Consider the following 12,369-nt stretch of genomic DNA (forward strand, 5'->3'; position numbering starts at 1 on the left):
TTACCTTTTCCAAAGATTGCCTTTGGGAAGGAGAAGCAACTGATCTGCCACATGACCTTCCTATACAGAGGCCATATGATGCTGTCTGGGGAGCCGATGCCATTTTGGAAGTGGCTGCAATTCTCAAAATAGCACATCTTGATCCTTTCCAACTCATACTTGCCGTTTTCATGATTCAGGAAGCATTTTTGCCCGAGGGGGAAGCGAAGGAGGTTGGCTCAGGAAAAACATCACTAGGAGAAGATGAGCCAACCTTCCTCACTTCCCCAGTGAACATAACCACTTCGCGCCTTTCCCTTGGTTACCATGCATATTTGTGCCATGCTGCTCAGCAATAATAATTGTGCAGTGTGGCAGAAAAACTGTAAGAATGTCAGCCAATGGGGAAAAGTGATACCTCACTTTAGGACCACATCATTTAGTGATGGAAATTCCTGTCCCAATTGTGATTGTAAGAAAGGACTATCTTACACTCTCTTTTGTTTTTAAAAATGTTGACTTTTTTCTTTCTGAGGATCTCTTCACTCCATCGAATCACTATTTATGATTTTCACTTCTTCTTGACCCATTTACTCTGCCTTCATTTCAATTCACATACACTGATTCAATTTCTATTTTTTTTAACCAAATACATTTCATAAGCATCTCATTTCTACTGAGTCCAGCTCAGTATTGTTTCTTCTGACATACCCACTCTTATTTTCATATAATAAAGTGGGCAGAAATATGCTTTTATATGGTGTCTCTTCCTCTTTCTCTCTCTCTTTTATCCACTACCTTGTTTAACAACTGTTTCCAGTTACAAAAGTGACATAGAACTAACTTCATGACCAAGCCTTGCATTACATCTCAGGTCTGTAAAGCAAAGAAAAGTGCAGTTGCAGTTTCACTGAGTGACTGCTTTGCTTAGTGATAGAACTGCTAGTCCCAGCTGTGGTTCCTAAACAAGGACTATCTGTAATTTATGTGCCCAGATCACTACATCAGTGTTTAGCAAGAATATTGAATGAAGGCTTACCAAATGCAGGAGATTGGAAACAAAACAAAAAAACTGTACCTACAAAGATTTCACTGTTTCCTCCAAGAGTACTAAGTAGGATAATCAACCAGACAGGAGCTTTTCCTGTTTTCGTGGATTTAATGTATTAAAATCCAATTTAGTAAATTTGTGTAATGTGCAAACTGAAGACTGGTTCCAAGTATTAATGTATATTCAGTGTGATAATGTTATGAGAGCTTATGCTTTCCTGTTCTCATTTGGATTAGAACATTAAGCATGAAATGAAATATCACTGCAACTAAGCAAATAATCTGGAATAGCACTTTAAAATACCCACTTATACAGCATCAGCAGTATTTTGAAGGGTGAAACCAACAGGAATAAAGTTTGAAATATTACAAATCATAGAAGTACACTGGCATTATTTTCATAGCTATATGTTGATACCAAAAAGAGCCAATGAATTTACAAGGGATCAAATCTATATTATATTGTGTGGAAACAATATGCATTTAAAAGCAACAAATTAACAAGCCTGCCTTCCTTCTTCCTTCCTCCTTCCTTCCTTTACTACCTTGCCTCCCTCCCTCCCTCTCTCTTTTTTCCCATTACCTTCTCTTTCTCTAAGTTTAGTTTATTGGTTTAAACTACTGTAATTAAATTTTTTAATAAAAATTACATTCAAATTTCCTAGATGCAGTGCATGCTTGTTTTACACTGACAGTTACTACTCTTTTGTATGACATTTAATCTTGATTCCTGATTTCATTTCACTTCTACTTGTGTTTCTATCGTTTGTAAGAACTAATTTCTTACTGTTTGTTCTTTTTTTAATGGTATGCTATCTTTAATAATACTGCCTTGTATTTGCAGGAAATTAGCTGTGTAATGACTTGTTTTTCATTCTAGAAACTATAAGTGTGAGCTTCTGAATGATCCTACCTATATGCATTGTTTCCCATGATTGGAAAAAGAATGGTTGGCTATCTAGTGCTTAGGGGAAGGCTAATTTTCAGAAATATAATTATGTCCCTATCTTGAAACTCATTTTACAAATCTATCAACGAAAGATAACAAATATAATCACAGAAGATTTTTATACAATTTATTATCTTTTAATATACTGGGCTGACTACTAGTACACATTTTTGAGATAGAGAATTTTAATGTATACTGGCCAGGTTGCCTGAACGTTTCAGGAAGGAACAGTATTGTAGACTGGGTTAGAAAAAAATGCTTTTGATAATAAACTATAATAGGTATATTCTACTAATACTGTTGCAAATGAGTGCCTTAAACTCTTTCACTGGTTTCAGGATTAAGCTATATAAGCAATGCAATCCAAAAGTGAAGAAAATCCATGTTAGAGTCATCTTATGTGACACTAAAATATTTATAACATAAACATTTTGGGTCAGGTCACATAAAATAAATTGAACCAAGACTAAAAACATTATTAAATAAAATTGTAAGTTTAAAAGTTATTAAATATATTGAATTAAGTCTATAAAATATTGAATTCTCTCAAAGAGACATGAATACAACTCTACTTTTTAACCCTTTCTTCCCCTTACAGTTGCCATTTCACAATTTGCAATGATAGTTGAAGCTTTACATGGCAAAATTACTCTGTTGAATTTATCGTCCATATCTAATAACTTCTCATGTTTCTTGACCTCACTTCCCATATCATACAGTTCCCATTCTCTATTTCTGGGCACAAACACAAGTAGTAGTTAAATTTCAATATCTTGTGATTGTGCAACAGGAACAGTCCTTCCAGGTATAACACTTCAGAGTCTGGGGAAGAAGACTTCACATATCATGTTTTCCTGATATTTCTATTTTGGAGCTTTTAGTGCCTCCTTAGAAAAAACGAAGGGACCCATCTATAAAACATTTCATAAAGTGAAACCAAAGATTTAAAATGGATTACTGTGACCATCTTAGTAAGAGTGGCATTAGAAGGGTGACCTCGCTATCTATTTTATTAATGTTGATCCTTTATGGATATTTTATTGTATCATACAATTATGAATTTTTGAATTTTAATTTTATGACTTTTAGTGAATTATTACCTGATTAAGTTTTTTGATATTTCTAAATCAAAACTTACTTACTGTGGACCATTTTATGTATAGCCCACAATGGAAAACTTACCAGCAGCCATCAAAGGTTGCTGCATCTAAATTACAAAATCATTTAAACGCTCACTTTAAAGGACTAAATGAAATATTCATCTTGTTACTTCACATTCTCTTCTCTATATGAATTATTACCAAAAATATGTTGTGCATAAACATATACAAATGCAGTTTAGCAAAAATACAACCATTTATTCTCCAAAGCCAAATTTTTAAGAATCTGGTTTTGTTTGTAAAAGGAACATTAAGATTATATCTTGCTTTCTGTCACAACATTCACATTGGTTGCAAAGCATACCAATGTTTGCAACAAATTAAGATTACAAATACAAAAATTAATGCATGGAGATCACGATGTGGAAAATATATGAAAACAATCCTGCAATATAGCTTCTCTTAACTTTCAGCCTTGTTTCTTTTACATGAACTTGACATATTAATCAACAGTTTTTTATATTTCTCATACTACAGTTATTTTTTACTTTTTCTCTTATACTGTATATTCAATATTTACAAATAATATGGATCAGTCAAGATTTGCATATTTCCATATTCTAGAAAACTTTACGATGATATATATTTAAAAGCTATGGTTTTAAGACTACTTTCATCTCCTGGTAAAAGCTAAATATTAATATGATTTTGAATTTCTTCTACCCACTTTTATTTAATCCATATAAATCACCATGTTTAAATTCAAAAGTGATGTAATTTAAAAAACATAAAATGCATGTCCAAGACAACAAAATACAAGAGTGAGAAAAAGAGAAAAAAGAGGAGAAATGGCATATAAATATATTATTTATAAATAATATTATAAACCAACATTACCTGGAACAAGCTCCATCACAATATAAATAGGCTGCCTTTGAGTACATACTCCTATAAGTTTTACGATATTGGGATGATCATATTGTTTGAGTATTCTGCAAAGAGGTGGAAAATTTCCTCACATCAATGTAGTATATCATTCTCTAAATGTTTTTTAATTTATCATAAAAAAAGTTTATTCGCTAACATATTCTTCCAGGAAATTTAATGACAAATCAAGTCATGAAAGATTTTTCTTGAATTTTTGAGTGTATCATTTTAGATATATCTTGCTTATAAAAACTGTAAAGATCTAAAGATATTCACTTTATGTACAAAACAAATCTAGGATAATTTCCTCATTGCTGGTTTCTCTGCCCTCTCCCTGTCCCAGAGAGGCTTAATTCAAGTGACTTCTACATTATTATCAATGTAAGAGCATAAACACTATTAAACTGAAATACATTTTGAAGTGGAAAATATTTTCCACTAAAAGCCACCAAATGACTTTTTAAAATATATATTTTGGTATTTTTTACTTCTTACCTGGCCTCTGATAAAAACTTTATTTTCAGTTCTTGAGGAAGATCTTCTTTACATGTTTTTACAGCAACAGGCGTTTTATCTTTTAATGTTCCTTTATAGACTTCACCAAAGTTACCCTGAAGTTGTAAATATTAGAAGTTGTCAGTGACGAAAACAGTGAACAAAATCACGTTCTAAATGCATAAAATATCAGAACACCTTAACTCAATGCAGTCATACTAATTTTCTTATATAAGGTCATGTGACTTAGAGAAGTAGATATTGTTTTTAACACATGAACTAGTGCAGTGCAGCAATGTCTTCAGGGGACAAGAGGAGTCAGACTGACATCAATAGTATCATAATATAATTGTTGAACTTGCATATGCCTCAAATGGGTGGAGCTCATATTTTAAAATTGTGGTATTTCCCATGTCACTTATATGATGTTAGTATTTCTCAAAAGTGATAATTAAATTGTCAGAACAGTGAGTAGTCAAGTAGGCATGAAGCCAGCTAAGTGACCTTGGGCCAATCACACTCTCTCAGCCCTAGGAAGCAAACCACTCCTGAAATCTTGTTAAGAAAAATGTTGGGGCTGTCCAGGCTGTTGCCAGAAGTCAATCCTGACTCAAAGGCTTGTGCATGCATAAAATACATGCACACACACAATTATTTTAAATGTTGCCAGAGGATTTAAAAAAATAAATTAAGGTTAAGAATAATATAAACACATATAATATTGTTTGGAAGAATGCAGCTGCAGTTTTTAGCAATATTCCTGTGTGCTTCCTTATGTAATCAGATCATATGAAGCATGTGTCCTCTTTAGAAGAGACTCTATTTATATTTAGAAGAGACTCTATTTATATTAAATTTTATCTCAGTGTTACTATCTTTTAAAATTATTTTAAACATTTATTAAAATACATTTTTTAAAAAAAGAATGTTCTGGTACTATGCAACTCCATAGTAATGGGGTAAAATAAAAGATAAATACAGGAAATCTATGGTACAATTCCTCCTCATGTCAGCATCAATGCTCAAGAGGTTTGAGAATAATCACTTCAAATATAACATTATTAAGAGCATATTAGGCCTGAGCATATGACTCTTCTTCAGAATACAAATAGCAAACTGCTACACAAAGCAGCAAAATCAGCTAGAAAAAATGAAATGAAACCTATCTTTATAATATAGGTTCTATTTCAGAGACCATAATGTGGCTAAATCTTAAAGAAGTAAATCCCATAAAGCAATGTTTCTTATTTTTTTTAAAGATAACAGAATATGTTTCTATATTCAAATATGTCATGTTTTTCTTTTAAAATAAAAATAAAAAGAAATATGTAAATAAATCATATTCTGATATTATTTACTTTCCCTGATATTTAATACATTTAATGAGTGCAACTTTATATTTAATAAGGCAATAAATTAGGAACAATAATGGCATGTATGCACTTGCACATGACAGAATATTTTATCAGCATCTGGAGCAGTGGTTCTCAACCTTTTTAATGCCGTGACCACAACCGGTCGTAAGTCGAGGACTAAACCGGTCGTACGTCGAGGACAAACTGGTCGTAAGTTGAGGACTAAACTGGTCGTAAGTTGAGGACTAAACCGGTCGTAAGTCGAGGACTACCCAACTGGTCGTAAGTCAAGGACTTTCCCTGCCTGGGAGCGCCGTGCATGCGTGGTTCCGCCCCCTGCGCCGGCCGAGGCATAGCTGGCAAGCGGCAGAGATGGAGCAGGCCGACCACCAGCTGGCCCAGCCCAAGGGAGGTAAGGCACCTGCCGGAAAAGGGAAAAAAAATGGACAAAAAAAATGGCGGACAGCCTTGCTTGGCGACCCCCGTGAAATGGTCGATCGACCCCAAATGGGGTCCCGACACACAGGTTGAGAACCACTGATCTGGAGTGTGACATATTATAAGAAGTTTTAGAATTAGCATCCTTGACCCTACTCTAGTCTTTCTAAATTTTACTAAGTACTTTGTGCATTCAATACCTTTTCACTTAAAAAGTCATTCTCTGAACTGACATCCAAAATTCTTCAAGTGCGTTTTAAGCGTTTCAATGTGGTGATGATATAAAGAAAGATTAAACAACATTTCTTCATTCAATAGGTATTTTTGAATGGAATGAATTCAAAATTTACACACCCACACACATGTAGTCCAAGACTTCTATTACATCTGAATTTGAAGAAATAAGCTGAAGTGACAGTATTTTTAAGTTATTTAAAATAACAGCTGCAAACTGAAAAAACTATAATCTTCATTCCTGTTTTTTATTTATATCTTCCTATACTACATATTGCCCTCCATGATCTGGGCTGAAATCTGTTATGAATCCCCACAGTCCTGAATAAAAGAGACTATTTATAGCTTAGGGTTGAATTGTGGGGTTCTGGTACTCTCTCAACTAAGTTCAGAGAGCACCAAAGACCTCACAGTCCTTCTTGCTTGTTCTTTCCTGACTTCTCGTGGTTGTAGCTGATATTCTGCAAAGATCTCAAACTAAAGAGACACACTGGACATAAACTAAAACAGGTGATCTATCATGCATTGAGAAGGCTTAATAACTACTGTGTTTTGTAAAAAGGTTTAATATTTAGGAGTTTTGATAGTTACTTACTTTGCCAAGTAATTCTCCCAGAATGACGTCTTCATGATTGAGAATCCATTTTTTATCCTGCAGCAATAAACATTAATATTTAGTTTTTTTTAAAAAGTTAACATTTCTTATTCATATGACTGGCTTTCTTCCAGAAGTATGATTCAATGAAACTAGACAACCACATACTAACAAGTTTCAAGATAAAGACAGTCATGTGAAATCTGTTAATAAAATTATGGCAAATTCCTAATCAAAGCTTTGGCTCAATATAATACCCTAACAATATATCCATATTATCTTTAATGTATGAATACGTCTATCATTTTTAAAGATTACTGAAAATATCATTAAAGTTTATTATAGTACATGCAAAAACCCAAATATTTATATTACTGATGAACTGACTATATGCTTGCAGCTGCTTTATGTTCTTGATATAAGAACATAAAGTTTCAAAGAGCCTTTTTAACAAATTTTACTTAAAGAGCATTTTAGAGATGTATATACATTTTAGTCCAAACAAAAATTGCCACTGCTAGAAAGAATTAAGCAAAAACATATTTACCTAAAAGAATTTTGAGGTAATCTTAACATTGTTTCTATATTTTAGCATATATAGAAATGACTTTATAGAGAATGCTCTAGTCTGTACTTCTATATTTAGCTCATGAGAATCAAACGTGACTTCGTTGGACGTCATAGTAGTTGAGAACATATTCTAGAACTTCTCTATAATGACTTTTTTTAGGTTTCATAAGTTAAATTTAACATATGGTTCCTTCACCGTTATAATTGAAACCTACGTAAGAAAACATCCTATAAAACTGTCAACAGTTTGTAGGTTGGAAGACAGATTCTATGGGTATAAGTCTTAAAGACTATACTGATCATCTAACAAAAAATGTTATTTGTAAGACAGACTATCTGGTTTTAATAAAATACATGGCAGAGAAACAGGTATTCGGTAGATAAAAACATTGGTCTCATTTCAAAGGCACTTGCTATCAGAAAAGAATAAGATGATTTGCATTAAGCAGAATAGCACAAGATCTTTATTAGGCATGCATCTCTCACTGATTATGCATTTCATAGTATAAAGGAGTAATATTAAAGAAAACAGGTAGACAAACCTAGAGATATTTTAAATCAGTGCAATCAAATTAAAGCAACAACTTTAGGAAGATTTGAAGCAATATTAGCAATATTTATTACCCCAATTCTTTAAAAAGAAAAATGAGCATTTCTTTGATCACTGAAAAGGAATTATAGCAGACAAATGTTCATTATTCATTGTCCAGTCCTCTGCTGGTTTCTTTTAATTCCTATTAATTTAATTCCTATTTGTGATATTCATTTATCTAACTTAAATCCTGACATACTGCTATATAATTAAAATCAGAACAAAATTAAAATCAGTACCTTAAACCTCAGTTTAAGCACTTGGTAAAAGAGATGGATTTTTCCAATTTTCCTAAATACTAGGAGAATAGAGGGCAAAGGGAGCTGCTTATAAAATGTACTTCATAGGAATATAGGAAAAGACCCTTTTCCATGTACAGGTTAAGCAGGCTTCTGGCAACAGGGGAATCTCCAAATGGAACTTTCCTGCAGATCTAAATAACTGGACAGATTAAAGAGCAGAGATAATCCCTCAGATAATCAGTTCCTAAGCTATTTAGATTGTTAAAGTTCAACACTGCTATCTTAAATTGTGCTTGGTGAGTAATTGCCACAATTGTTTTTTTCTTCTTCCATTCAATTGTGACCAATTCTTGGATTTGCACCATACTTAACATACACAATGGCCAAGTCAGACTAGCTCAGGAAGAATCAAAGCTGGCATATTAATCATAGTTATAGAAAGATATTCTTGCCGTAGCTTCATATGCAAAACCAATAACAACTGGAGTAGAGGAACAATCCCGTACTGTGAACATACCCCTTGTTGGAAAGAAAAACTTTGTCCAAAATAAACTTCACATCTACTTTGAATCCAGTTTTCTCATTACCAACAGTATTGTTCCTTTGTCTGGATTTAATCATTCAAATAAATGATATGGAGATGAATGATAAGGAACAACAGAAAGGGGTGTCACCATTATACTGATGGTACCCATTCCAAAGCTGATGACCATATCCAGAGGTACATCCCAACAAGAAGGATCAATTCAGCATTCTGGTCAGGATAGAACCTAACATACTCTCCCAGCCCCTACTTGCAATTGCCACAAGCCCTTGTCAACATACTAAAAGCAATCCACACTTAAGAGTCTGACCAACAAATGCAGCCACACCCAAAGTCATGATGAATACAAACACGAACACACTTGTAAGAAGAAAATAAGTACTAGAATAAAAGATGATATATTTCATGCATTTCCACATTTTATTCACTGTTTAATGGTTTAAAATATTTGTTTTAAAGGCACTGTGAAGATGACATTTTTAAGATTTCTTTGTGAGAAATATATTTGATGTATAATTATTCAGAACAATAATTAAATAAAATTGTACTATAAACTACAATCAAATAAGCTGTAATACCCTATTTATACTGGTACATTAGTCATCATGTCTGCTGCTGTTCCGAAGCCTTTTTACGCAAATGTTTTATGATATAAGTTTCCACATTCGTTAAAGTCAACATTTTCAGTCCCAGATAATATTTATTTGCAAAAAAATCATCAGGGTGTCCTCAGTAATATATTCAAGGTGCTAAAGTTCTACTCTGACTATAACAATTTAAATGGCATAAGAAAATGTTACAGTTGTTTTTACTGGGATATCCCAACTATCACTGGGATAGTCTGGGGGGCATATAGTTGGATAGATATTGTTGATTTGGGTACCAGGTCTTTCTTGTTTGTTTGTTGGATTTGTTTGTTTTTATTATTACTGGTAGCCACCTAGCAATAGCATTGACTTATGTACAGCTTCATAGTGCTTAATAGCACTCTCTAAGCAGTTTACAAAATCAACATATTGCCCCCAACAATCTGGGTCCTCATTTTACTGACCTCAGAAGGATAGAAGACTGAGTCAAGCTTGAGTCAGTCAGGATCAAACTCCTCGCAGTGAGCAGTCAGCCTGCAATACTACATTCTAATCACTGTGTAGCACAATTAATGTAGAATTTCATAAGATGGGTGGCTATATAAACCTTTTCAATAAAAATAAATTTGTATATGCAAATTTTGCTATCTATTTTCAAATTATTTTCAACAGAAAATAGTCTATGAATTAATTCAATTATCCATAAGTAATATTGAATAAAATACCTGTATATGTATATTGACCTTAGCTATTAAAAGTTATATTGAAAAATAGTTTTTTCTTTAAGAATATATAAGCTATCCTACAGCAACATATCCTTTTTTCACCATAATTTCTAGAAATAATCAAAGTATTTTCATATTCTTGATTTTTTTTCTTCAGTTTTTCTATTTCATTCTATAAGCCAATATTGCTTTTCAATTGTTCCACAAAATATTATTTGAACTCCAGAACAGGGCACAAGTTTGAATATATGATGTATAATTTACATTTACTAAGTTAACTGAAGAACACAAACAATAGACCATCATTAATCAAACAATTTTTCCCTCCATCTGGACAGAAACAATTTTTTGTTATGGGGAAACATGTAGCTAATTGAGGACACCAGCTGTTAGAAAGACAAAAGATTCACTCAGGGATGGATTGGGATGGGATAGGATGAAAAATTTAAATTAGTCTAAGTGAACAAAATTATGACATCATATATATATATATATATATTCAAAAACTAAAACACAGATCACTGAGACTAAAACTTTATTAAAAACTTAGCTTTCGTCAGCGTCTGCTAACATCATCAGAGTTCTAGCCAGGATTGAGAATCATGTTCTTATAGTCTTTGTGATGCCAAGCGTTTAGCTAATGACCATGTTACCGGTCTATTCAGCTCCCTCCCCCCTGTAGTTAATTGCTGTGTTGTTTCCGTCGCACTCGTTGACGGCTGTTTAAATTTAGGCACCCTGCTCCTCTCCTCACGCCCCGCCCGTGTGGAGTGTATATTCTGCTGTGAGCAGTCATCTTGCTGCTTTTCTGGTGTTTGCATATGCGATGCTGCCGTTTCAGCTAGCTGTTCCTTATCGCTGTCATCGTCCCTGTCCATGTTGGCTCCAAATCCCCTGCTGTTACACATCGGCGATGTCTGCCTCTCCTCAATCATCTGCTGTAACCCTGAATCCATTGAGGAAGGGATACGATCCTGTTAACCTGTTTGTATCAGTGAGGATCTGTGGCTGTTTCATCTTTGCAGTTTTCTTATTTAAAGATGTCTGCCGGCGTAATGTCTGATAAGCTGGTAACAGTTCAATATGCCGGTTGATGGAATGCTTGTTGGGATAGCCATGCCTCTTTTAGCAGACAGCCGCACTTTGTTGCATCATGAGCAATGAGCCTGGCCTCAGTGAAATTAAACGTCTGGTTGTGTTCTACAGTGTAAGCCCACACTTGGGACTGCTGCTCATGGCATTTGATGGCCAACTGATGTTCATGCAGTCTCTTCCGAAGATGCTTCGTGGTCTCACCTACATAATTGCATGCACAATTATTACAATTGATTTGATATACCACTGATGACATCTCACTCATGGGCAAGGGTTCTTTGGGGCGCATTACCCGTGTTCAGAGAGTCTGATTGGGTCTATGCGCCACTCTAATGTTATGCTCAGATAATATTCTTGCAGCTGTCTCTGCCACTCCATGGATATAGGGGAGTGTGGTCCAGGTAGTAGTGATTGGAAGCCTGTCATCTGCAGCACATGGCGCCCGTTGCTGGTGATGATGTCGGATGAAGTCGGCCGAATAGCCATTCTGTATGCACACCTGAAAAAGGTGTGTATTTTCCTTGGCTTTTTCACTTGCCGTGCTGCAGTGTGTGTTTATCCTATTAAACAGGGTGCAAATGCAGCCAATTTTGTGGGCCGTAGGATGATTGCTGTCACTGTGGAGTATTCTGTCAGTGTGGGTGGCTTTGCGGTACATGCTGGTAACCAGTGTGCCATTATGCTCACGACTATTTCGAGCTGGCTAATGAGAGCTAATTAGTTCGAAATAGCCATCCCAGTCCCCCTTTAACTCTTTGTTAGCAATCCAAAAACTTTTAGCGCATATATATATATAGTGTAGAATAGCATTTCTGGCAGGTTAAAACAGAGGGGAGCTTCAAGTGAAACATTATTTACTTCCTAAATTCTCATTATTTTTCCTTCCTCCAGC

General features: G+C 34.3%; 1 protein-coding gene across 1 annotated transcript in view; it reads right to left on the bottom strand.

Moving 5' to 3' along the window:
• The window catches only part of FER (FER tyrosine kinase), a 130,245-nt gene that overhangs the window by 50,248 nt on the left and 67,628 nt on the right, over nucleotides 1–12,369 (bottom strand). Inside the window, exons 13-15 of the mRNA XM_015826368.1 lie at nucleotides 7,123–7,179; nucleotides 4,501–4,616; nucleotides 3,976–4,070 (exon numbers count right to left, since the gene is read on the bottom strand). Coding sequence (XP_015681854.1) covers nucleotides 3,976–4,070; nucleotides 4,501–4,616; nucleotides 7,123–7,179 — 268 coding nt within the window. The remainder of the gene's footprint in view (nucleotides 1–3,975; nucleotides 4,071–4,500; nucleotides 4,617–7,122; nucleotides 7,180–12,369) is intronic.

Source organism: Protobothrops mucrosquamatus, unplaced genomic scaffold, assembly GCF_001527695.2.
Source record: "Protobothrops mucrosquamatus isolate PMUCROS unplaced genomic scaffold, P.Mucros_1.0 scaffold3080, whole genome shotgun sequence".
In the NCBI taxonomy this organism is placed as follows: domain Eukaryota; kingdom Metazoa; phylum Chordata; class Lepidosauria; order Squamata; family Viperidae; genus Protobothrops; species Protobothrops mucrosquamatus.